The sequence below is a fragment of the Stylophora pistillata genome, chromosome 4, assembly GCF_964205215.1.
Source record: "Stylophora pistillata chromosome 4, jaStyPist1.2, whole genome shotgun sequence".
NCBI classification, from domain to species: Eukaryota; Metazoa; Cnidaria; class Anthozoa; order Scleractinia; family Pocilloporidae; genus Stylophora; species Stylophora pistillata.
The window spans coordinates 29,909,428-29,937,090 of NC_142522.1; the positions used below are offsets into that span (position 1 = coordinate 29,909,428).

Below are 27,663 nucleotides of genomic sequence, written 5' to 3' on the forward strand. Positions count from 1 at the left end.
TCCTTCGCGGGGAGCGGGGAGCTGGGAGGGGGGAGCGGGGAGCGGGGAACGGGGAATTGGTATACAGCGGTAACCCACCTGAGAATTCAAAATGGCGGAGTAAACGATGTTTACAAACACTGATTTTATCGCTAGGTCGCCGCTTGCAGCGAAATTAGACGACTCTGTTTCATTTAACTATTGCCCAGGCGAAGCCACGAAGCCTAGTATTCCGAGGCGAGAATTCGAAGTCAACGTTTCTGCAATGGCTGCCACCATTTGTTCTGACGTCTCTCTTTGTTTTTACTTCCTGAAATCTGCACTGATCTTTTCGCAGAGTTTGGGTATGTTGCTTGTTTGCATTGCCCAACAGCATTTTTTGCAGATAAGTAGCAAGGAGGCAATATCTTAGATTAACAGAAATGAGCTAGGAAACGTAATGACCAGCCTAGTTATTAAAATTGCTACATGCAGATATCTGCTTACCTTACCACAAAATAACATCAGGAACATATCTTTGGATCGACCCATAAACTTCCATGTAAACAATAGAGAAATCAAACATTGACAGAACTTTTAATAACATTTAATTTAACAGGAAAACATCAGTTATGTCTTCAAGAATGTAGGTGTATGAATTCACATTCATGCTAATGCGTACAATAATATTTACAATGCATTGATCATATTCAAGAGAAAGTGATTCCCATAATGGGCGTGAAAGTCATTCAGCTGTTTGCTTTACAACATTATTGATATTGCTAGGTTGTAACGGTGAAGATATTGGAGGTAAACTTTATTACCTTGCAGTACAATTACTCTATGCATATAAGAATAAATGCCGCGAGCTTGTAGTTTTGAGTTGATTGTTCAAATGTTGTACATGAATTGTATTAAGATACTCACCTCTCCGAGGATTTGATTTCTATGCAACCTGCAATGTGTGCCAGACAAAAACTAAATTTATGAGGCACTCAACATTTCAAAGTAAAATCCTTCAATAAAACCTACACTTACCGTCCATGCTTTTTGCTCCGACGATCGCGTTCGAAGAGCACGTACTCATAGTTGCCAGACCCTTTTAGTTCCCTTTACTCCGCCATTTTGAATTCTCAGGCGGGTTACCGCCGTACACCTGTTCCCCGTTCCCCGGTCCCCGTTACTAATTTTAGTAACATCCCGAAAATAACCACACCAAAACTTTTAATAGAAACTACCACAATATTTTTCAGCCGCAATAAACAACTATTTTGCATACAAATCATTACATCTTAATTATTGGATGATGACAATATCTACCTAACTTGTGCTACCTGTAGTTCCACGTTTTCGACGCGTGATCAGTGTTTAAAATCGAACATTGAAACAGCCGGTAAGAAAGGAAGTCTGGGATCACTTGTATCTGAGCGATTGCGCCAGTGAAAGTAGCATATCATGCCACTAGGATTGCCCGATTGTTTTCCAAATTATTCTCAAAATTATGATCGTTTTTGAAAATCATGCTTCTTTTCTTGAAAGTAGGCTTTTTCGAAAAAGAAACGAAAAACAAGCACAATATTTGTATCTGTATCTACTTTTGTTTTTTTTTCGCCCTCAAGAGTGGGTTCTTCCGGTGTGCTCAATCGTCTAGAAGACGAACGACGCAGAGTTGTGGTTACCTCCTTTCCCTAAGACATTGAAAGTAGACCGAACGAACTTAAAGCCAAGCTAGTCATGACCCTGGTAATGTTCCTTCAAAAAGCATCATTTTTTGAAGAAAATAGAAGGAGCAACACGACAATGCTCCCATTCCGTTCCGCTTCGCATACTTCTGTCACGCGCTCCCCGTAAATAAATATCCGCGACATTCGCCTGCACTGAAATAACAATTTAGCGAGTTGGATAATATATAACTTATTAGACGTTTTGGTGTATCGTATCGCTGGGTATTTTTACTCGTTATTTGTATTTTGTATTTGTATAAATACGGCACGACTCGTAAAAATACTCAGCGATACATTACAACAAAACGTCTAATAAGGTAATTATAACTCTTGTTTTCCAGGTGAAGTTAAAAGTGTTTGGGTCATGTAGGAGGTCAGTAGGAGGGCCACGCGGCCACGGGATGTTATTTCTGTTACTCTTAATATTATTAATATTATGATCTGGCCCTTAGATGTAGCTGTGAGGATTTGCCTATCAAACAAACTTGAAATGGACAAACTCTTAAAGAATCGTTGAACTGACTGAATAAGCGAATCATTTCAAAGCATGATTTAGGTATGTACTCTTTGTTCTGCGTTTCTCTTGTAAAGAATATTGTATGGCACAACCAAACCTTTCCTAACCACCACCACAGATATCATTAATTCACCAGCGTCACATCGATGTCGAGTTTCATGGTCAGTTTGAATGATTTTTAAAACTTTGTGGATTCGGGGTACAGGGAACACTCCTAATGTATATTTAATGCATAAACTGATTATGACATATCTTGTTCAGAAAGGAGATTTATCTTTCAAGCTAAGGCGAAGGCGAAGGCGCTATGATCATGTGAAATGGTTGGAAGTCTAAACCATCTCTGGGTCACGCGGCGTATCCCATAATTCTTTTTGCGTTTAAATAAACGCTTGGTTTTATGCATTTCTGAATAGTGTGAAACATAGAGTGTGAGGAGGGAAAAAGAATTAATTTTTTCACATCGGGAGGAACGTTGAAGCAGAAACTAGAACTTAATGGAGCATGATATTTTGAAATATGGTCAAAATCAATTTTGTTTTCACGGTCACAAATGACGTTGGCAGAGTAAACATATTTTGAAAACGCTAACACAAACATTTGAAATGAACAACAAAGTACTTGAAAAACAGCCAATCGTCGAGAACTTAAACCTTGACAAAACTTCATGCTGAGGAATCTAAGCAAGGTAAAGGACATGTACAAACCAAACAAACTAACGATGACGATCATCGTTCAAGAGTTATGCCCTATTACAACGGTCAAGGACTCATCAATTAAAATATAGAAATAGATGTTTTGTCTCAAGGCTCACAAGACTCGCACGTGGATTTCAAAATAATCTAACTCTCCTAAACATTTCCCAATTCTAATTCCTAATTTTAGTAGTTCCCAAGCACTTCTAATATTAGTAGTTGATAACTATATTAAGAATTGCAGTAAATGGTTTGAACCCGGGGGTAACATGTGAAGGTGTAGTCTGATCGTCCGGGTGAGTGTAGTCCTGAGAAGGACTGTTGTCGGTGGCAGTGACTGACGTTTCGACAACCTGTGCGGAAGTCATCATCAGAGTGCGGAAGTCATCATCTCTGATGATGACTTCCGCACAGGTTGTCGAAACGTCAGTCACTGCCACCGACAACAGTCCTTCTCAGGACTATACTCACCCGGACGATCAGACTACACCTTCATATATTAAGAATTGTTAGCATTGGTTAGGGAAAGGGTCAATTTATTCTTTACTAACCTAATTTTAGTAGTTCCCAAGCACTTCTAATATTAGTAGTTGATAACTATATTAAGAATTGTTAGCATTGGTTAGGGAAAGGGTCAATTTATTCTCCACTAACAGACTCAATGACGTCAGAATTTTCATTAAGAGGCGTTTTCGAATTGCCTTTCTTCTTTGTACATAATCATCAGTTTTACAACTCTATCTTTTTGTTACCCCTGCGTCGTTGCAGTTTGTGGCAAATTTTTGTCATCATTCAGGGATATTACACTAGCTAAGACTGGTCTTCTGTAGGCTGATGAGCCCGAAGAATATTCCTTGAGATAAACAAGCAACCCAGCCGGGAACAATATAACAAAACCATTGCTACTCCTGTGCAGGAAATAGCTGGCCTGGAGTCTACGCCTTCTGTTGTTCGACGATAGGTTATAGTTTCTTGTGTTCGGTCAAAATGTCACCCACCAAGACCGCGAATCAAAAACCAAGCGTGACAAGTTATCTCACAGACTCACTCTAGTCGATCCGTACGGCTGTTAAGCACTGTGAAATGAAATGTTGAGAGATGTGTCACAGATATTGTCGCAAACATCTCAATTTTGTCGGGCCTTCTGCGATAAAACATTTGTGTGTGGAGTACCATAGCCACACAAGATGAATTAAAAAATTCCCACTGAGAATCTGAAAGACGCATGCCTTGTGTGTAACATCAGAGAATCTCATTGAGTCTTGACGCATTTTATTCAGCATCACTATTACAGGAAGGAGGTAAAATACCAGAAATATTGCTATGAAAAGGTGATTAGTATAGGTCTGAGAGAGTGCGATTTTCAATTGGTCGAAATTGTGCCAAATTCTACTGGAAACTAACTAATTCAACCCAGAAATTGAATGTTGTGTGATGATACTTTTAATTTGTGTGACCTGACCTCCCCACCCACCCGTCCCCAAGACTTTCAAGACTTTCTCAGAAAACTGAATAATGAAGACGATTAAAATAGAAAATCGTGCCAGTTAGTGGGAATCAAAGGAAACAGATGCAGACTGTACTTTTAGTTACAACTTCTAACCGAAACTGCTGAAACAGGCAGGGGTAAATTTCAAAAGCTCGTTTTGTGTCGGAAACTTCTCTCCTCTCCCCAACCTCAAACCACGTTGCTTTTTTCCGAGAAAAGTGTTTTGCAATTTCCGAGAAAAAAGTTGTCGCCCTTTGAAATAGGCTGATGTTCTCTTGAATTTACAAAATTAAATGGTGTACTGATGAATGTATTTAAAAAAAACTAGAGGTACGTCTATGACTTGTAGTAGGGTTTCTCGCTAGACAAAGATCTAGTGAGAGCAAGTACCGGTACTTGGGAGTGGATATGTTGAGGTATGTAACCCCATTGTGTGTGATTTTAAAGATATTAAACGCTGACATCACCTGACCTGAGCTAAAGCACACACAAAACAGAAAGAACGGCTATTCCAAAACTTTATCTTAACAGTTTCACTGACGCAAGACCCCATGCAATACAACCAAAAGTAGATTCCGAGTTATTGATAAGGCCTGACGAATCATGTGTTATTACTGCTTTAGTATGATGAAATTCGAGTTATGAGACAATTATTGCTATTTTCGGTGCGGTGAAGTCACCTAGTCACTCAAAAGTGTTATTTAGACAACCTCTGTGGATTTATCTCCTTAGCAATCAACTGATTTATTGTTACATCTCGTGCTTTTATGATCTAGAAGTAAAATTGACGAAATTTTCAAGGGTAAATATGCAAAGCACTTGTAAAAGAATATTTTCATTAAGGTTTTTATTTTTAAGGAGAACTGAAATGAACTCTAGAGGGATAGACAGTACATAAAACTCTTGTCGAAAAATCGAAAAGCGAACTCACAAAATGTGACTAACCTCTCGGTAATGACTACAGTTGTGGACAAATTGGCATGATAATGATGACGATGGCGATGACAATATCGATATACTTTTGTCGAGGTTTCTGCACGTTTTTTCTCTACTTGTTAAAAAGAAAATAATTCAAATACTGGAAAATTATAGACGAACGATCGACGTTTCGGCCTAAACGTCGATCGTTCGTCGCCTATAATTTTCCAGTATTTGAGTTATTTTCTTTTTATCATATTCTCAACTGGATGACTGATACAATTCATAGCCATATTTTCTCTACTTGATGTTAAAGGAGAAGTATACTCAGAAACTCTGTGATTTTTGTCTTAACCCTGACACATCATATATAAAATGATAACGCTGACTGTGCTCAGAAGTTCTTTATACCCAACCCATTGAATAATTACTCAGTTATCTGGCCGCTTATCTGTGTCTCACACCTCTTTTATTCCATCTCTTTTTAATGTTTTTGGACCACTAAGATCTACGAAGAATACATTGTTGATGTAAAGTTTTGAAGGGGGTCAGCCAAACAGGCACTTGTTTGCGAACCGTTCGTTACAGTCTTGCGTATTCGGCTACTGAGTTTATTTTCAAAATAGGTGCGTGTGTTTCACAGAGGAGCGCATGGGCAAAAAATAATTAAACAAAATTAGCATGTTAAAAAGTTTGGTAAGAAGAATTAAAAAGTTGACACTGGTTAAAAATGTATTGTTGTGGACGTTTCGGAAATGAATGATACCGACCTGCGTGGCTTGGTTATCCTGTCCTATGCCAAAGGATTTTCTAAGAGAGTTGAAAAAAGTTCTTCGAGGTTTCAACATCAATGTCGCCCATAAGCCTATCCGCTCACGAGCATACCTAAAAAGTAGGTCCGCAAGCGTACATGTGTGGCTTACGAAATTGAGCTGCTTTTTAGTGTCTGGTGTCTTATTGAGTTTCTATTAGAAGAGCTTTCATCTGATTATAGTTAGATCGTTTTCAATATCGTTCCTGTTCATCAATAAAACAAGATAACTTGCATCCAATAGTCCTGAAATGTTCATTTTCAAGATGAGGGTTAATGGCCAAACTTTGATATGGAGGTCTTGTTTTGACGACAAAGGTTGCACATGTAACTTGAGGATATTAGGAACTTAAAAAAACATCAGCATCATCTCCCATAGTGGCCTGATAGATTCAGTCATGATGTTGTTTACGTAACGAAGTGGAATTGAGTTCTGAAGTTTATAGTTTGGTTGTGAAATTAACTCTAGGAAAGCATTTCATATGAATATTTTTGGCATTTTGTGTATCAATACACGAAGACAAAACTTTGCAGAAGGGCCTGGAGATTCTTGAAATGATGTAATCTACACTAGACGCCATTGGGAACTTGATTTGGTTTGAATGTATAACTAATTTTGGACAATACATACATGTAAAGTAACAGAATGCTGAGCATAGATTTCTAGATCTCTATTGTCCATCATGGCAAAGTTCTTTTTCCAGTTGGTTGAGAGCAAAACGTTTACTATGATTATTGTATTTGGGTTTTGTGGGACTGTAGTTTCAATAAAGAACACAGAAAAATTTAGTTGAGGTAGTAAGTAAGTAAGTAAAGTCTTTATTTAGCAAGGGAAGCACGAAATAGCATCTAAATGCTAATAAACTAGTGGCCCTCATTACAAGATTAAAGTAATTAAAAATCAAGGCTTACAATAAAATTATTAAAAATCTATAAAACTATGAAACAATTATAAGCATACGGCACAATATTTATAAGGAAAAATGATTTAGGAATTGCTGATCTTTCAAAATCCAGTTCCCGGCAAAGAGAATTTTTAAAGGTCTTAAAGAGTCTCTGCTTTTCTCATTTGAATTGGTGGCTTATTCCATTCCCAGCAAGCAGTCACTGTAAATGTTCTTCCACCTTCTGTATTTGGAGGTGAATATGGGGTTGCAAATAGAAAAATTTAGGGAAAAAAGAAGGGAGCATAACAAGATCAGAACAAAAGCAATATTTTATTGAATCATATGTTAAGTAGTACTCTAAAGTAACCTTACATTAACCTCATCCAGTTGTTAATAGTTATGTTTCTACTGTTTGTAGATGTATATATACAGCACATATCTTATAATTAAAACATTGGTGAGGATGATCTTTTAAATACAGTGGAGGCATAGAAAAATACACTTTTCACAAATAAGAATAAATATACAAACACATCTTTTCTTAAAAGTGCAGATTAAAGTGTTCAAAGTATGACTTTGTGGTTGAAGTAACACGCACTGTACAGTATGTTGTCTTGCTGTGGTTACTTGACAGAATTGACTTGATGTAATCTTGAGGTATTGTTCAGTAAGCTGTATTCTTCATCGCAGGAGAACTGTGGGACAGTGCTGATGTCATGTACACATGTCCTCTCTAAATAATGCCTCTGAATGAAGTCAGTTTGAAGAGAAGGGGGAAAAAAGGAACATGAATTTTGAAATCGTTACAGTACTACAATGATAGTCCCATGACAAAAAGGTCAACTAAACAGATTTAGTAAGAGAATTAGTAACACCTGATGATAAGTCTCTTAAAGAGAGCAACGGAGAGGGGGTTATACAAAGAAGAAGTGAATAGAATACTTACCTGTTGATATTGGATAATGACTCATTTCATAGGCCAGTTCTTGACTGGCTAACAAAATGAAAGACATAAAGCGTTCGTTTTGTTATTATTATGAAAATTATTGCTATAATTACTATCACTGCTGATTTAGAGTTAAATTAAAGCAATCTTGTCATTTGTGTCACCTCTTTCAAATATGAATTTATAAATAATTATTTATGTTAGCTTATTTTCATAATATTGACAGTGGTATAATGTACAGACTTGCCTTGTGACTAAGATTCTGGCTTACTGAGTTTATAGGCATTCTTTGTATCACTACAGGATATCAATTTCTATTTTTTTGTCTTTAATTGTCTGAATTTATATATAAAAAGGAATAATCAGTTAAAAGCACTAAGAAATGAGGCCCATATTGATTTATGATCTGTGAAGTCTCTAAAACACCTGCTTATATATTTAAGTTAGATATATGTTTGTAAATATGTGATCAGTTAATGTTCTACTCTGTCAGTCTATGTTCATATCAACTGTTTGTAACATTTATCACTAACAAGTAAATTCCACAAAGATTGCCTGTCTGCCTCAATAAGCCAATTTACATTTAAGTCTCCAATAATAATGTTGTTCTCTGTTGAAATGGTATCTGACACTTCTGAGACAGCTTGACAAAGTTGTCTTATGGGAATTTTTGGAGAGTGATAAATACCCAAGACTGTACAGTTCTCACAAATTGTGACTTTAACCACAGTTATTTCAATACCATGTACAGTAGGGATATCCAGGGCAATATGGGATTTTGCTGTACACAGCTGTACCACTAAAAGGTCTTGATCTAAGACTACATGTGTGTGGACTGTCATTTTGAAAGAGATTGTAACCAACTATGCTATATTTGTCACAAGAATATTGGGAACTAAATCTTTTCTGCAAAAATATGGATATCAAAACTTGAATAGTTCAAATCTTCACATAAGTCTTGTATGTGTCTATGCAGCGACCTTGCATTCACGTAACAGATGTTAGAATTGAACTTATGTCAATGATATGCAAAGCTTAAGTTTGACAGTTGTTCTTAATCACTCCATTTCTTTCTTAACAGTAGCATGGAGGGAAATAATTTTGCCTTCATAGAGATCAGTTAATAAATATAAGCCTTCAAAGGTGGTAACTCTACATAGTGTAACATAGTGTACATGTGGAATGGTTCCCTTGGTACTTAAGTTGACAACAATTTTAGTTTCAGTATCCCCCTGTGATCTTTGAACTGTTTTTACTGCTGCAGGGCATAATGGACTGTTTTCTGACAACTTGAACTGCTTTGTTTTTACCAAAAAAAATTGTATGGTAACTGGTTTTACTGGGGTCCATGCATAGTCAATTCCTTGGGTAAAGAGATGTCTGTTTTCATTTCTAGTTTTTTGACCAATATATGAGTGATCAAACCATACCCAAACTATGCCTGAGGGTTTGATTTGTTGGTTTAGTTGCACAAATTTGACGATATTCCCAGCACCATTTGTCATTGTCATCTTCAGTTCCTATATTCATTATAAGCTCAGTTCTTTCACCTTCAGCAAGTTAGTTTTTCTCGGGTCATTTGGAATTTGTCTCAATATTAATTTTTTCCTTGACGCTTGGGACAGTTAGCTCCAATAACACTATCTAGTGCTGTGATTCTGTATTTGTTTCCTACAGCAATTAATTATTCATCTACCCCTGCATTTCATATAAATAGGTGGGGTGCATCAAATAGGTTGTTTGTGTCTTCTTGCACAACTTTTTCTTTCAATTTTACAATGTCACTTGCTGTGTGTTTACCTTTAACCTATTAGGAAGTTCTGCAAACAACTTGCTATCTCTTTGCTGCATGATCTCAGTGAACTCAAACTGAAACACTGAAAAGTACTTTTGCCATAGACTTGGAGCAAGAACTGTGTAATCTGAATTTTGGAGGTCTTTAAATATGTAGCCATCCATTACTGGTTCTAACTGGAACAAATCACCTATGGTAATAATACTGAAACACCACCAAAATCATCTTTGCAACCCTTAATATCTTTTAGCCTATTGTTGAGCTGTATGGCAAACATACTGTTTTCCACCATTGAAATTTCATCCAAGAATATCAATTTGACACCTCTAGAGCGAGTTCTCATGGTCTTTAGTCTACTTGAGTCAAGATGTTTGTAATTTTTCAATGACTGATTAGCAGGAATAGCAAATACACTGTGAATAGTCTTACCTTTAATATTGTAAGCAGCTTTCCCAGTTGGACCTAATAGTAAGACCTTAATTTGATGAAAATCATTGCCAGCTCTTGTGTTATTATAATAAGGGCTGCCTGATACAATGCCTTTGAAGGATGTGATTTGCCCACACCACCTCCACCACTTAGAAAGCAATAAAAAGAAGTTTCTGTAGTTTTAATCTGGTGCAAAATGTGATAAAATAATTCTTTTTGCTTTTTAGTTAAAGTCTGAATCATTCCATGATAATCATCATCGGCTCATTGTGGCATGATGTGGTAGGAATTCTGAGATCATCTGAAAGGTCATAAAAATAAATGTTCATTGAAATCAGGATGTAAATCTTCATTACCAAGAGCTTCATCTTACTGTTCAGCATTTTTCACCTTTGGTGCTACCAAATCATACTGGGAAACAGTAAATTCTGTGTCATGTAAATGCAGTTCAATCTCATTCATATCTTCACTGCAGACAGCATACTCAGTCTGATGCATTTGTTTGTCTATTTTTTTCTTTTAAAAGAAGGAGACACTCCTGATATGGAGAGCTACTGCCTATTAAATCAGCTTCTTCATTTTGCCAACAAGTAAATAGCATAATAAGTTCACGGAAATGATTTTCAGAGAGAGATTTCACATTGAAACAAACACTTCTAATTATTCTAGGCTTTAAATGCTGCTTTGATTCTGCAATTTTTGCATTGTGCTTGCCTTCCTCTACAAAATCAGTGAATTCATCATCATTATCATCATCTTTCCCTGTTTCAAGTAGGAGATTATCTGTGTCCAAACTTTTAGATTTTTTCATAAATGAGCTTTTGGGTGAATCATACAGTGCAGCCCAATCAGCCAAAGTAATATTCTCTATGCTAGTTGGTCTTTCTGTGTACCTCTTAATAAGACTAGTAGAATGAATTTCTTCAGAGTCATCCTCCATTTCTTCAGCTGTCTTATTCATTGGTTTCAAAAGCTGAACTCTCTCTTCAGGGGGGTGAAGTGTTGATAAAAATCACCTCTCTAGAGCTTTTTCTCATTGATAGCTGAAGAACTATGTAAACTGCCTCTTGAGTGCTGATCTCCATACTATTTAAAAATTAATTCTCAATATCTCTCACTTGCTGCTTTATGCTGCAGTTTCCTTTCTTTGCCTCCTAACATGCTTGTTGTAAAAGCTGACTCATTCCCCTTTGGGCTTTTGAAATGTATGATCATCATACAATGTACATTGCACAGTCAAGCATAAATATCCAAAACAAACTGTATATCCATATTTGCTCTCCATGCACTTAGACAGGCACTGTTGTGGTTGTTCACTCATAGTTCATTTGGATTTCTTTTCAGAAATATGGTGGAAGAATTTAGGTTGGATCAAATAGCAAGATTTTAATAGTTTTGTTCAGTGATGTCCAGATCAATTAGCATTTGTTCAAAAGTGATGTCATCCCCCTCTTTTATATCATTTAAATGCTTACTGATATGTTTTCAATTTTATGTTTTCTGATGTCACTTTCAGAAACATCACGACCAATAGGATGTAAAATGCTGGTTGATTTAATTGGAGACTGCAGATAATTAAACGTACATTCCAACTCTGAATTTTTTTGGCAAGATTGAGAGTGCCTATGAATCCATCTGTTGACAAGCAGACCTAATTCTGGATCATTAACTGATTTTCACAAGTGATTATTTGATCAATAAATAATGTAATGTTATCATGACTATCACATCCATACACTGGTGCATCATCAAGCTAAATTAACATATGAATATGTGGTGAACCTCTCTGCTGGTACTCAACTCTGTAAAACCAGTCTGAAATTTTCCCAAGGAAGCAGCACTGCTCATAATTAGATAGTGCCTTAGAAACTGATTGAACTGGTAATCAAAATGTCATACACACATCACTGGGTCACTCTGAATCAACCTTCATTTTTCCTCCCAGTTTAAATTCTGTCATTCATGATCTGAATAATCTTTATCATCAACAAGATTGCCAACTATTCTTAGGAGATGTATCCATTGTGTTTCAGCTAATGAAAAACTACAAAACAAATTTGCAGGACCTTGTTGTCTTATCGTGAAGATATCTTTTTTGGCTTTCTTGAAATAAGGGGGTGAGCAACGCAGAGCTCTTAAGAACTTGTAGCCTTCATCCAGATTTATTTGTCTTTCCAATGCCCCTTCTTGCCTTAATTGACCAGCAGTCAGAATCCTTTGATTTCCCTTGCATTTCTCTGAAGCTACTTGCGATCTACCCAAAAGAATCTTCATTTGCAATTTTTCAGTTTTGAAAAAAATATTCTCGAAACATTCCGCAGCCCTTCGATAAGACCTTCCTTATTCTGACTTGCAAATAGCACTGTAATGAACAGGGACTATCCTTTCTTCATTGCTTGATAATTTTTGACCAAGAAGTATACCTGGATAAGCCAGTTCTTCAGAATATCTATCTCTAAATATACTCAGAGGTACATTTCCTTCACCAGGTGCAATACTATTTATGTGGCTGTTCACTGTCTTCAAGGAAGTCATTAGCTGTTAACATAGTATCAGTAACTCCTATGGGACATCATCTTCCGTCCAATTATCAACTTGCTTTGAACTGTCATCATAAATGTCAATATTACATCTATCACTTATCAGTCCATCCGACTGTGAAACATTCCCAGCATCTGCTTGATTTTGCAAAAAGCTTGTAAAATCATCTTTAGCTTCTCTCTTCACTAAAAGATATTCCTTGTTCTCTATAAAGAGTACTGTTTGTAGCTAACCATGTTGCAGCTTGCAAAACTTTAGTTGGTCTTACGTATAAAGACAATGCTGAGTTCTTGTATTCTAATCTTCTTTTTAACTGAGTTTTGATTGTGCCCCTTTCTTGGGGTAGTTGTGATAATAAAATTATGTTGACGGTATTGCTTACATCTGCTGGAACATTTACAACATTTCCTTCTATCAAACACAACGAGTATATGAAATTCATATATCTGAACTGCAGTTATAGAAATGTATTTGTGCATGAGCCTCGCAGTCAAGAGCACTATTTAAGCAATAGTGAAAATCAGACCTGAAAAATTCAGGCCTGTATGGGATTCGAACCACTGACCTCTACGATACTAGTGCAGCACTCTACCAATTGAGCTAACAAGCCAACTGGGAGCAGGTTTCCTCTTGTGGCTTTAAGAATCTTCTGAAAGGCCAACCTTGGTGCCAAAAGCGTGCACTCTAACTCACTCAAATTGAAAAATTCTGGTTTCACTGGAAACAGCATTCCATCTTTAGCTGCACATGATGGTATTTTGCCTTTTCTCAAACATTCATACCAACAGGAACAGATCCATTCCAGGTTATCAATGCTTTTTTAAATTAGCAAATATTGTCCCGCAATTGGGTTTGACAGTCTTAACTTTTCAGCAGTTGTAACACTACGTCTATACCACAACTGGTCACAACAAGAACAGATATAGAATGGGCCTCTTGAGACAGCAACATGAAATTTTGCGATTTCATCAGCAATGGTTGACCTACTCAAAATACTTTTAGAATCTTTTGCTCTAAGTAGCCTTTTTTGTCTGGATTTTGTGGACTCATTTGCAATCTTGTCTGTTTGATACTTCATCATATTTGCCAGTCTTTTTCCTCTACATTCCGCAGATTCATTTGTAATCTTATCTTTCTGATACTCTTCTTCTTTGCTAGTCTTTTTTCTCTACATTCTGCAGATTTATTTGCAACCTTATCTTTCTGATACTCTTGCTTCTTTGCCAGTCTTTTTTCTCTACATTCTGTAGATTCCTTTGCAGTCTTATCTTTCTCATACTCTTGCTTCTTTGCCAGTCTTTTTTCCCTACATTCTGCAAATTCATTTGCAGTCTTATCTTTCTAATACTCTTGCTTATTTGCTAGCCCACTTTCTCTACATTCTACAGATTCATTTGCAATCTTATCTTTCTGATACTCTCACTTCTTTGCTAGCCTACTTTCTCTACATTCTACAGATTCATTAGCAGCTTCTTCTTTCTGACAGTGACACTGGCTTGCTAGCCTATTCTTTTAGCATCATTAGTTTCTTTTTGCTCCCTAAATGCTGTTGTGCAAGCTTCATTTGTTTACATTCTTCACTTTGATTCCCCTTTTTGTTTTTCTCGTACTGACTTTAGCAATCAGTCCCTTTTCCTCTACTGTTTCAGCAGAACACTTTTGTTTCCTTTTATTAGTTTCATTTGGGTTAACTTCAAAAGGCATATCTCCACTTTTCTGATTTTTGTGAACACTTGGCAATTCAATTTGACACCCTTAATCTCAAAAGGTACAACACCAGTTTGCAAGGAGGAAATTTGTAAATATGATACTAGGTTTTCCATGCCTTCAATGTAAAGCAAAGTGCACTTTCCAAATGGATGGGGCATCCCCAGCAAATCCTTGGAATGTGAATCAAATATTTTAAAACTTCTTTCAGAGTTCTTAAACACTGCAACTGTACTAATGCAAAATGTAAACAAACAGCAGTTGTAGTTTGAAAAAATGTTTGTTTCTCAAAGAATTGTCAAGAGACCTGTAAGGGCCATGGGTGGATGTCAAGTGCAAACTTCCCGCTATTGAGTCACTATTTTGTAATGTAAATACTTTGTTGTAAATTGAAACCATGGATGGAACATCAGTTAACAATAGATAGTCATTTGACTGCACACAGCACCTAATGGAAGTGTACAGAGTATTTCCAATGGTCACAATTCTATCTAAAGTTGAAGATCTCCATAAACTATTATACTCTAAGTGATTGTAAATTATAGCAGTATAAGGGACATTCCTACACATTGCTTACCAGCATTTTCACCAAATAGCCCTTTTCACAGTTCCCGGCGCCATATTGGATTTGTAACCGCGCAAACATGATAGCGAGTTTAGTGTTGAGTCGCGTTACGAGTTCTAGTGAGAGTTTAGTGAAATGTGGTGGTGCTCTGTCCTTTTCATCGAGATATTTCGACAATGAATGATACTTTCCCTACGCAGGATATTCCTCCTTCTTCTTCGAAAAGAAGAGGAAGACACTGTGCCGCTTTTTGGTTGTGCTAATAGCTATTATGACACCACAGGCAATCCAACAAGTCTGCATTTCTTCTCGTTTCCGAATGACGTCCAGCAGCGAATCAGATGGTGCAATCTCCTGAATCGCCAGCATGGAAAGGACGAATTCCTCATCACAAAATCAACTTCTTTGTGCTCAGAACATTTCAAAACAGAAGACATGCGAAACAACGTGGGCAGGTCGCTGGAAATTGGTGAAAGGTTTATAATGTTTGTACGGTTGTTTTGTTGCTTGGATACCTAAAGAAAATGGAGCTTTGATTTTCGGTATTGTAGTGTTTATGCTGGGATTTTTTTCTTCTTATTTAAAAGTGACATTTATATCTCTTTGTGCACTGTGGTCTTATACGATATCTGTGAACTGAATGTAAAATTATAAAATTATAATGTAAAATTAAAATGTAAAATTAAAAATTCAATAAAATCATGAGTTTATTATTATATATATGGGCAGAACCATCTCGATTAAACTAGTCAGTACCGAAAAAACCATGGAAAATGCTTGCTTAAAGGGTCCCAGTAGCAACTGTGACAACTCAAGAAGAGTCATTTGAAGTTGAACAGGAATCATTTCACCAAGAAGTTGAAGCAGCTGTGTCAACTGTCAATGCTGCTTCATCTTCACCAGCCCTGCAACAATCAGATGTTCTTAAGCTGCAACGGGAAATAGAGCTACTGCAAGTACAATTAGCTGACTTGAAAGAAAAACTAAGTGAAGTTGAAAATGAGGGGGATATTTATTGGCGTGCCAATTTTCAATTGACAAAATTAAAGATGATGAGTCTGCGGTTCTATTTTATACTGGATTCCCAAACTATGGAGCTTCTATAATTTTATTGAACCAATGCTGGCAAAGATGCAGTACTGGAAAGGAGAGAAATTGTCGAAAGAGAGTCAGCCATACCAAACAGATGATAACAGAAGTAAGCCGGGGCCTTCAAGAAACTGTCATTCTTTGAATGAATTTTTACTCATACTTATGAGACTAAAGGCTGGGTTATTTGTACAAGATCTTGCTGATAGATTTGGGATCAGCAAGAGCCTGGTGTCCAGAATCTGCATTACATGGATTAATCTTAACTATGTGGAACTGAAAGAACCTTTCCCATCTCCAGCACAAGAACTTGTTCACAAGAATATGCTGCAAGAGTTTGCTCAATATGCAACAACTAGGATTATTTTAGACTGTACAGAACTGTTTATTTTTTCTTCTGTGAATAATAATGTTAACTATTGTCAATAGGCTCTTTGAAATGTTATGTTTGAAGAATAGAATTTTGAAGCTCCTTCCCATAAAACATAGTTTAACTCGCGTTTTATTGTCATGCCAATCACTTCTCTTATTTACACAATGTACAATGGTACCTTATATTGATTTTACAAGCCCAACATCATCTTTTTTCCCTGAGTACTAACAACATTAATATTAATATTTCTTAAGGTAAGGAAAGATTACACCTAAATCAATTTGAGCATTAAATTTGAGCTGGTGAAGGTGAAGCAGCATTGACAGTTGACACAGGTGCTTCAACTTCTTGGTGAAATAATTCCTGTTCAACTTCAAATGACTCTCCTTCAGTTGTCACAGTTGCTACCGGGACCCTTTTAGCAGGCATTTTCCATAGTTTTTTCGGTACTGACCAGTTAAATCGAGATGGTTCTGCCCATATATATAATAATTAAACTCATCATTTTATAAGTTTAAAATTTTACATTTTAATTCTACATTACAATTTTATAGTTTTACATTCAGTTCACAGATATCGTATAAGACCACAGTACACAAAGAAATATAAATATCACCTTTTTAATAAGGAGAAAAAAATCCCCCCCCCCCCCCCCAAAACAAAAATCCCAGCATAAACACTTTAATACCGAAAATCAAAGCAGGCATTTTCTTTCGGTATCCAAGCAACAAAACAACCGTACAAACATTATAAACCTTTCACCAATTTCCAGCGACCTGCCCACGTTTTTTCGCATGTCTTCTTTTTTGAAATGTTCTGAGCACAAAAAAAATTGATTTTGTGATGAAGAATCCGTCCTTTCCATGCTGGCGATTCAGGAGATTGCACCATCTGACTCCTGCTGGAAGTCATTCGGAAACTAGAAGAAATGCAGACCTGTTGGATTGCCTGCTGTGTCATAATAGCTATTAGCACAACCAAAAAGCGGCACAGGGTCTTCCTCTTCCTTTCGAAGAAGAAGGAGGAATATCCTGCGTAGGGAAAGTATCGTTCATTGTCGAAATATCTCGATGAAAAGGACAGTGTAAAACCACATTTCACTAAACTCACACTAGAACTCGCAACGCGACTCAACACTAACCTCGCTATCATGTTTGCGCGGCTACACATTCAATATGGCGCCGGGAACTGTAAAAAGGACTATTGTTCATCTCCTTGACTGAAATCAGCAGACAAAGTTCTAGTAGAGTCCACTATATTGAATATTGCAGGCCCTGGATTTTCCTCCACATCGTTTGCAAACCTTAACAACAATAGTATGTAAACATTGTAGTACATAAATTGGGTAAACCAAAACACTACTTCATTCCACATTTTGTTTTGTCCAACAACTTGTTTCAATGTTGGTAAGTTAAAGAGACATTCATGTAAAACATCATTAGCATTATATTCCAAACACGATCCTTGAAACACAACAAAGCATCTTTTCTTTTACGGAAATTTTCACGAGAGCCGATTTTTGATCGGTATTGTTCAACAGAGATTCCCATATTACTTACTTCTGATAAAATCGTAGGCTAGCAGACTCTTACCAACTGTGTGTACATGGATCGTCCAATTCGATTCAGCAACAACAGCAAGGACGACACAAGCCGACTGCAGGAGAATCTCTTTTGCTTTCAAGTAATTTCAGAGACTTTCAAATACTTTCAGACACTTTCTGATATTCTCAAGCAGGTCTGCTGAGCAGATTCAAGCCGTTAGATGTTGGAAACTTGGACCAGTTTTGTTAGGCGCGCATACTGAGCATGAGTATTAGGTCTGTCACGGTCACACAATCTGAAAATTTCGTCCTCCTCAAGTGGTCGACGACGAGTCTTTGATAAAAAGTTGTCCTCGCGAGACCAGTTTTTTTGGTAAGTTTTGTTCATTGTTGACAATGCTTTTATCTTTCAAAAGACATGAAAAAATATTTTTAGTCCTGTAAATTGTAGTTTTGATGACTAGATAAATTGAGAGTGCTAAAGCGTTATTAATACTTCATTAAAATATTCTTGAAAGCTTTATGGCCATTGCGGGGACAATTAATTGAAAAAGAAATGAAAGATACTAGTCTATCAACCTTTGAAAAATTACGAATTGTCCTTTTTTTGTCTTGAAAAAGGACGTAAACAAGAGAAACTCCTTTTTAATTCACTATTTTTCTCTTGGCAAGATCTGTATTTTTCTCATTGATGTTCTTGTTGATTTGTAGTAAAAACATTATTTGGTTGTTAAAAATAAGCATAGGTAATCGTCAACATCTAAGTTCTTTACTTATGTTTGAAGTGTCTCCCTCTCTTAAGTATTTGTCTGCTTCCCTTCCTTGTCTATTTGTGCACCTAGCAGTGTTTTAAAATCGTTCTTCCCTTGCTGAACTGAAGCTTGAAATAACTTATTTTAATTTGTTTCTTTTCCCGGCTAAAGGAAAGGGAAGAAAGATTTGGAAATACTCTTGCTGGCAGGGTAGTATTTTTATTCGTTTGGTATGGTTGCTGAAATTAGTGTTGTTGTGCAGTTCAATGTAGATGCCAAAAAAGTTTTAGATTAAGAGAAATAAACAACTAAAAATTGAAATATTGAACCTCCTGTACAACCAGGAAAAAATAGGGAACCTCAAATTTGGAGGAAAGGCATTGAGCTGAATTTATATCACTTATGCGTTCAATCAAAACAATTGCTGTTACAATCTAAGTGATTATACATTGCATCCTTTATTCTTATAGATAAAATGTCCACATATATTTAAGGCGCAGCATGACACTGCTAAAAGAGGTGGTAAAACAGTGTCACAGCATGACAGTGCTAAAAGAGCAGCCTCACCAGCATGTCCTTGGCTCTGAGGAAAGGGGGTTCATCGTGAGACAAGCTCTCAAAAAATCTGGTCAATGAGGGAATGAAAGTGACAAAGTGATCAGAAAGAAAGAGGTTCACCAAACTATATGAAGACTTTTTAGAGAAAGAAAAGAAGGGGAAGAGAGACAGTGGAGTTGACGTGGAGTGTAAGGAGAATCAGTAGCTATTGATGGATTACCATGAGCTGATACTTGACTGGGAGAAGGAGAGGGAAGAGAAAGTGGATGATGAGAAGGCAACAGAAGAAATGAGGAGAAAAGCCATGGAGAGGTTGAGCGTGAAGAAGAAAAGAAAGGTCAAAGAGGCTGAGAGTGATAAAGACGAGGCAGGGCCCTCCAGGAGAAAGTCTCAGAGAAGCCTGGTTAAGATAATGGTACAAAGTGTAACTAACTGCAGAGAGGAGAAGAAACAAGATATGGAGATCAAGGAAAATGAGCTCAAGCAACAAGAACAGTTTCATGGCTTAATGTTGCAGCAACAACAGCAAATGCAGCAGATGCATTTGCAGCAGCAGCAACAACAACAAGTCATGAATTTGGCTATGATAAGCACACTGTCTGAAATGCTAAATACTGTATGAAATATGGCCTCCCAGTAGCTAGAGAGTCACAGAACAGTTGCCAGTTTACATCTGTATTTCTCCACGTATATATGTCTGTACATGTATGAAGTGATCATTGTTGTGCAATGAAAGCCAACCAGAGCTGGCTTTTTATGGAAAGAATAGACATAATGATGACATGCTACAGGTCTTGGGGTAAGTGTCAAGTAAAAACATTAAAAAATAGACTTGCTCTGAATGGCTGTCAGTTTGGGTTCATAAAAAATCCCTTCAAACAAGTACAGATTTAAATTGGGAATTTACAAAGTCATGGATCGAACACCGAAAAAAGTATTTCGCTATGCTTCAATGATCTTGTCTCAGATTGGTCAAAAACTGCGTGGAAATGAAGTTAGAGTTGCGAAACGAGATGAAACCGGCGTCGATTGTTTTGTTTTCCCTTTCTCTGGGTTCTTTCTCGGGAGTTAAAAATCCATTCCCAAAGAAAAAGTAGGCAGATCTTCATCGGCTTGTTCGCTTGTTGCCATGTCTAGTTTAACTTTTTTGCGGAAGTTTTTCCCTTTTATTAATGAAAAATGCTGAAGTCACACGCGAGAAAAAAATTTTTTCCCGAGGCATTTGTTTGCCGACCTCACCAGCGTGCACAATGGAAAATTGAAGCACGCTCGCGTTAATGAATTTGAGTACACGAATTTACAAGCTACCGTATTTTCTCGATTAAACGCCGGCCTCGAAATAAAAAGGGTCAACACTCACGATTTTTTATTAAATGCCGGGGGCGTTTAATTGAGAAAATACGGTTGTTTTAATACACATTAGTGTGGATGGGGCCTGTTTTAATTTGCAAATACGCTGGTCTAATCAAAGTTCATGTAACTTGACCCCGTCGACCTTAAGTTTTGTGGACCACAACAAATTACCTCGGACAACACGAGAACCGACCTCCATAATAGGGTATAACTGGACAAATCACAGCATATCCAACGCCCCAAACATATTGTTGAAAGATACAAAAGCCCATCCACGCGAAAGAAGATGAACTGAACTGGTCCTGAATTGTCGTCGTTTTAACACTTTACTGCTTAATTACCGGAAGTCACGCACAAGAGCCGCGATTGGAAATACTGATCTTAAAAATTGCGTTTAAAGTTTCCCGAGAATTGAAAACAGGCTACTTATTTTAGCAGAATACGTTAAAACGGCCTTTCGTTCGAAACGCGTACATCGAAAACATTCTCTGTTGCGCTGCCGTAAGTCACTGATAGTAACGCACTCGGTAATTCAGGCCCCGTCCACGCTAATATGTAGTGACAGGAGAAACAGAAAGCTCACTTTTTCTTTCTGAATTAAATAGACAGTGTAAATCTAGCAGCGAAAAGTTTACTTATCCCTATCTACATTTAATTTTGCAGCTCGGTAGCCCGCATGTTAACTCCCCAAGTAAAATTCACGACGATCACCCAAGTTGTAGCTCCTCCAGGTCATAGTTCGTTCTGTTAACTACGTCCAGGTTGTAAAGATCACCTTGGCTTTTTCTTTCTTTTTAAATATCCCGTACTCAAAATTTTTTCGAGGGGTCTTAGTTTTCGAGGTAGACTTGCTCACAAGTCGCGCTTTTGAGCGCGTAGCGCGACATTGAGCGCGAAGCGCGAGCGAGCCGAGCCGAGCGAGCGAAGTTCCTGCGGGTCCTACCACACCAGAACAGAAAACCAAGCGAACAACTTTGAGAAAGTCTATTTTCGAAGGGTCTTAGTTTTCGAGGGGTCTTAGGTCTTAGTTTTCGAGACACCCCTCATATCTCGAAGTGTTGCCTCTACACGGTCTTAACTCCAGTACGGAATCCACGGATTCTTCCGATTTTAGTCCATGATGATCTGTGTAACCTCCTCCTCTTCAAATAAATCTTCAAGATAGAACATTTTTGCTGCCGCAAGTGTATTTTTCTTCAAAAGCATGGTCAAATCAGGGAGAAAGCAGCTTGAAACTGAAAAACTTACACCAACACCGAGAACATGTCTGTAGTGCCAGTGCGCGCGTGGCCAAAACTGGTCATGTCCTGGTCCTTGTTCTCGGATCTAAAGGTTCCGATCCTAGTTTCAATGTGGCGCAACCTGCACCAAAGGTCCAGACCGTTAAATGTTGGCCTGCGAGAGCACAACTCCTTGCTGTAATCCGCACTTAAAAGACAAGTCGGCTGTGGGGAAGCTGGCGTGTGAAATCTAAGCAACAAAGATGGAAGAATAACTAGATAAAACACGATCTTCGACAACGTGATACACCCAAAAACACAAAATGGCCGCTTTCTGAATCTTTAAAGCTTTCGTAACTTAGCTGAGCGTAGACTGGAACCTATCCTCGACGTTGATAAACCACGCGACAAGCGCTCATCATCATCATCATCACCGTCGTGACAAATCCAGTCAGGCAGCCGACATAGTACGGTTTACAATTCGAGTAAGCCACACAGAAACCGAAAGACAGGATATGATCTAGAGAGAGGCTTCCAGAGGAATCGTAGACAAGATTAGATGTAAAGATTATGATTGTGTTTACAATGGTTGGACATCGCGCGCGCTAAAAACATGCATAAAAGAACGCACAAAGGCCATAGCAACATTGGATGAAAACTCTTTGTTGGTGAAACTCCATAGGCTTCACAGCCATCAAATAAATTTGGAGAGTGTTGAAATTATTGACAGGTCATCGGCTTGGCGACAAAGAATTATTCTTGAAGCTTGGCATTCCGTGCGAGATGGGAACGCTATAAACGAACACAGCGCTACCAAACATCAACAATAACATTAAGAATTTTTTAGAGCCATTAATACTCTAGAGACTTTTTACTCTTAAAAAATTCCTTCGAGATTTAGTTTTTATGATACATCGTGTACATCTACCAAGTAGGACGCCGTTAGACATTTGCATTTTTTATTTTTGCTGAAGAAGTCAACAATAGTATACGAAACGTCCACAAACATATATATTAGCCAGTGTTGACTTTTTAATTCTTCCCACCAAAATTTTTAACATGTCTGGCTACACCAAATATTTTTAAAATCAGCGTGTACTGCTGTATTACGCATGAGCACAGTAAATGCAATATACATTTGGCAACGACTCGGATGTATTGCAGCTGTCTTCCTGTTTTGCATTAAAAAACTGCTGACACCTCTACAGGTGAGTTCAAATTGTTGACCTATTAATTAGCCAATCCCCAAATGTGCCCTGGTCACAATCTCTTTCATATAGTTTCTCAAGTTAAAAGAACACGTTTCAGAGCTTCCTAAAATGATAATCAGTTGTTTCGTGGAGGCACTTAGAGGTAACAGACTCAAGCAATATCGGATCTCGGCGAAAATTCTAGAAGAAACCTGACAAAAATCTACGTTCAATTTGGAAGTTTAGGGTCAGAATTTGAATAAGAAGCTTTACCTGATAAATACCCATCGGTGAAAAGCTTTTGTGTCTTAATATTAACATACTGTTATCCCATAATCACATGTGTTCAGTTAATCTCTCACTGCGTAAATATTTCTTGGATGATTATAAGCTTGAAACGTTACGATTTTAACGTCAAACGTAGTGATGAATGATCGTACTTCACTGTTGTTTAATCCATGGCAATTGAGCAAAGTGAATTACATTATCGATAAGTCTAGTAAACAATTGAAATTCTGTGACATTAAAAACTGTTTTAAAGCAGCCTGAGTATGGACACAATTAGAGCTAACTGGAATGACATTAGGTAGCATGTTTTGATCATAATACTGAGTTAAGTTTTATACGAACTTTGTACTTCTACGGATCATTAGGTGCTCTTTGGATTGCGATTATTATGCTTTTTTTCCGCGTTCAATATTGATAGCTGAGATATTTGTAAAAGTTTATACCTCTCGGTAAGAATTTGAGGTGAACGCTTTCTAGTAAAAACCGTTAATTAACAATATGGGTTTGTTTTTTGGGGCGATTAAATCACAATAAAAAACCATCTGCTACTCAGGCGATACGAAATTGCGGTTAGTTTCCTGGTTGTATTCACGAGCACTTCAATTTATGTGGAGTGATAAATGAAGCATGACTTATGTTGTAGTTGTGGCCACCCTTTAAATAAGACGTAGCTTAAGAAATGGAATAGAAACAAGGGCTTAAGGGTGGCGGTGCCAAATAAGCATTACGTCCGAAAACCGAAGATGGAATTTTTAAAAACCAACATGACGTAGATCTTCTCTGAACCTCTATCTTCCACATTAATAGAATCTCTTTGCAGGCACAGAATTGCTGGCACAGGCTTTTTAATGTTGTTCTCCGCAGTGATTCCTAATGAAGCAGAAAAGTCAGAGGCCTTGTTCACCCTGACTTAAACCTATCTCCCTCTGCCTACTCCCAGTCTGTGTAGGCCCATTGAAACTGCCTACCATCTGTTCTGAGCTATTTCTTCGAGCTGCATCCGAATGTAGGCCACCTTTCTCTCCTCGTTACTAATCCCTAATCTTTAACCCTTCCGAGGAGGAACTTGACCCTAATTTAACAAATGGTAAACACCACAGCGTACACTATTGAGTTATGGTGCACGCGGGAGGTTGCTAAGCACGAAAGAAGCATAAGAGTCGCTCGAGGCGATAGCCGAGAGCAACTCTAGCTTCTTGAGTGCTTAGCAAACCTCCCAAGTGCATCCATAACTCACTGGTGTACGCTGTGGTGTTTACCATTTGTTTTATAACATAACATTGATACATTGTAGCTAAAGGGTTCCCTTTTATTTAACAAATCTTACGTGACCAGGAAAAACAAGCGCGCGCGTAAAAATAGTCTTTGCATTTGCTCATGTCAGCAGCGCACACCCATGGGCAAATGGGGGACGCTAAATTGACCAATCAGAGCGCGCGCTTTACTTTGGTTATGTTATACACGACCGAAGTCAACTATTTGTCGTAGATATACGACCGAAGTCAACTATTTGTCGTGTATCTTTAATAGATCCTTAGTTGGGTTTCATATGGGGTTATAGGCTTCCCCTACCCTGTCACCTTGAAAATTAAGTTTCCCGGGAGACCACGTCTCCGATCACGTATATCACATCTTGGATTAATTTGGATATATCAACAAAGGAGGGCTAACGCTCGAAACGTCAGCTTTTGTAATCATTACGGTGGCCAATTTACCATTTCAACTTTGTTGATATATCCAAATTATTTCGTTACTCCCACCGACGCAGCCCCAAACAGTTTCTTTCGAAACTATCAGCCTTTACACATCTTGGATTGCCGATTTCTGATAGTGTAGTTCTGATATTCCGATTGCCGATTCCTGATAGTGTAGTGGTCATCACACCTGACAAGTAACGGGGGGACGTGGGTTCAAATCCCGCTCAGGGAAAAATTTCTTTTCAAACATTTATTCTATTTAAGTATGATTATTTGGGGTGTACAGGGTCAGGGTTTCCCTCGTATACAGAATTTATATATATATATATATAAATTCTATAAAAGCACTTGACGAAGCACTTGACGAAGCACTTGACGAAGGCGGATACCAATACACCCTTCGCTACGAACCCACCACGACTCCAAAACGCAAAAACAGGCAGCGAAGCAACATCCTCTGGTACAACCCTCCATTCAGCAAGAACGTCAGCACCAATATCGGACACAAATTCCTCAGCCTAATCGACAAACATTTCACTAAGGATCACAGCCTCCGCAAAATATTTAACCGCAACACCATCAAAATCAGTTACAGCTGTATGAACAACACCAAACAGATCATCGACAACCACAACAAGCGCATCTTACACTCGTCCCACTCACCTTACACGAAAGACAACAAAGACGGCACGGAAACCAACAAAACATGCAACTGCCGACAAAAGAACAATTGCCCGCTCAATGGTAACTGCCTTCAATCCTCAGTCGTTTATCAAGCCACCGTCACACGGAACGACAACAACACCTCTGAAACATACATCGGACTCACAGAAACCGACTTCAAAACAAGACACAGAAATCACACCGCATCATTCCGCCACGCCAAGCACAAAAACTCTACCGAACTTAGCAAACACATCTGGACACTCAAGAACGACAACATTGACTATTCTATCTCATGGCGCATCTTATCATCTAACTCTCCCTACAACAGCTCCAATAAAAGATGCAACCTCTGCCTAAAAGAAAAATTCCTGATAATTTACCGACCCGACCTCTCATCACTAAATAAGCGTAACGAACTCGTATCTTCATGCCGACACAGAAACAAAGCGTTGCTACGCAACAACTGAACTTTAAAGTTTTTAAGTTTACCGCGCATTATGCAAATTTTCCTAGTATATAAACGATAGTCACATGAATATTCTTTCATTAAACCCCTGAAGAGTGAAGCGATTCACGAAACAGGCTTGTCGGGAAATGTAGTTACGTCCTTTTTTCCTCTCATAATATAAATTCTATATATATATATAAAGTTTAAGAATTGCGAGGATGGACAACTTCTGACGTCAAAAATATAAAAAATATTAATAAAAACATTTTTGTATTTAAAAATTTTTATATACATTTAAATTTTAAATGTTTTAAATTTTTGACGTCAGAAGTTGTCCACCCTCGCAACTCTTAAACTTTCTACGTTCGTGTTTGCTGTGAGGTTTGGACTGCGAATCTTTATTGATCGTTTTGGCGTGGTGCACCTTTGTTGGCCTGAGTTCCACTAACGACTATATATATATATTGATTTATACTAGCTGTTTTTATCATAATTGTAGATTTAGTGCACGTTCGTATTTTGAACGAGCTCTTGTGCTTTTAGACGATAACGTGGTTACTGTAAATTGTTATATTGCCTTGAATTGTTTGAATAAGGGAAGACCTTGTAAGATATATATGATTTAAACACATTACTACATAACAACTAACTTTGCATCAAACAATGACTTTTCGTTACTTTACAAATTGGTTTCTTCAATTTTTCTAGAATGATCACTCGAGTCATGTCGAGGAGACACTTACCTTTTTGGTTAGCATAATCCTCGCGAACGATTTGATGTGTAAGAGCTCTACATGATGTCCAATTTGAAAATAATTGGATGAAAAAAATTCAAAGAACACCCATCATTGGACGAGGCCGTAGACCGAGTCCAAGTTGGCTATCAGAGGATTTGAATCTTAAATTAAACAAGCATGTACTCCTCTTACTCATTGATTTGTCGCCGGTGAGTTGTAACTAGGCAACACTTAGTCAAGCTGTTATTCTTTATTATATTTTAAACTGTTCAATTAATGAATAATTTGGATAGTTTGGAACTATCTAAATAAATTAATCATTGGGCAGTTAAAAAAAGTTAAATAATAATAGCTATGCTGACAATTTCAGATTAACCATTAGCTAAATAATTAGGTGTCATATCCGTAAAATCTGAACTTTTCTTCCATAAACTATACCTTGCATAACTAGTTCAAACTCACATTTACCAGAAACACAGACATGATTTCAGGAGAATTATTTAAAGGAACGAAATTTATGCAGTTTTGGTTTTATCGCTATGTTTAGAGATGATACAAACATGCGAGTCGTTGTATTTCTTCGAACGTCATGTACTTTTTGCTCCTTCTACATAATCCGTGGTGGCAACTGAGAATTAAACTGCAACTATTCCCTCAATGGAAGTAACATTACGGAGAACATTCATGCATAGATTTAAAGCTTATCCTTGTTTACAGGTTTCCTTTCAAACAAACATTGTTACTCCTTATTTCCGGTTCTTGCCTTTCAT

At 37.5% G+C, this 27,663-nt stretch overlaps 2 protein-coding genes and 1 long non-coding RNA gene across 4 annotated transcripts in view; 2 read left to right on the plus strand and 1 right to left on the minus strand.

Moving 5' to 3' along the window:
- Window positions 1-4,644: 4,644 nt before the first annotated feature.
- Window positions 4,645-27,663, plus strand: part of LOC111342792 (TNF receptor-associated factor 2) — a 69,700-nt gene continuing 46,681 nt past the window's right edge. Inside the window, exon 1 of the mRNA XM_088759283.1 lies at window positions 4,645-4,796. The gene's annotated coding sequence lies outside the window, so the exon portion shown is untranslated. The remainder of the gene's footprint in view (window positions 4,797-27,663) is intronic.
- LOC148733266 (uncharacterized) lies at window positions 7,308-17,815 on the minus strand. Of its 2 annotated transcripts, XR_016000880.1 has the most exons (4): window positions 17,644-17,815; window positions 14,992-15,006; window positions 7,943-7,990; window positions 7,308-7,742 (listed from the first exon to the last, which is right to left on the minus strand). It is a non-coding gene; the product is annotated as an uncharacterized LOC148733266 (long non-coding RNA). The 2 variants fall into 2 exon arrangements; XR_016000881.1 differs by lacking the exons at window positions 7,943-7,990; window positions 17,644-17,815 and having other exon boundaries at window positions 14,992-15,251.
- On the plus strand, window positions 17,731-27,551 carry LOC111321213 (uncharacterized). Its single transcript, XM_088759285.1, is given in 5 exon segments — window positions 17,731-17,847; window positions 18,018-18,357; window positions 18,908-18,946; window positions 19,207-19,330; window positions 19,332-27,551. Coding segments are annotated over 2 exon segments (696 nt in total). The 5' UTR covers window positions 17,731-17,847; window positions 18,018-18,357; window positions 18,908-18,946; window positions 19,207-19,237; the 3' UTR covers window positions 19,935-27,551.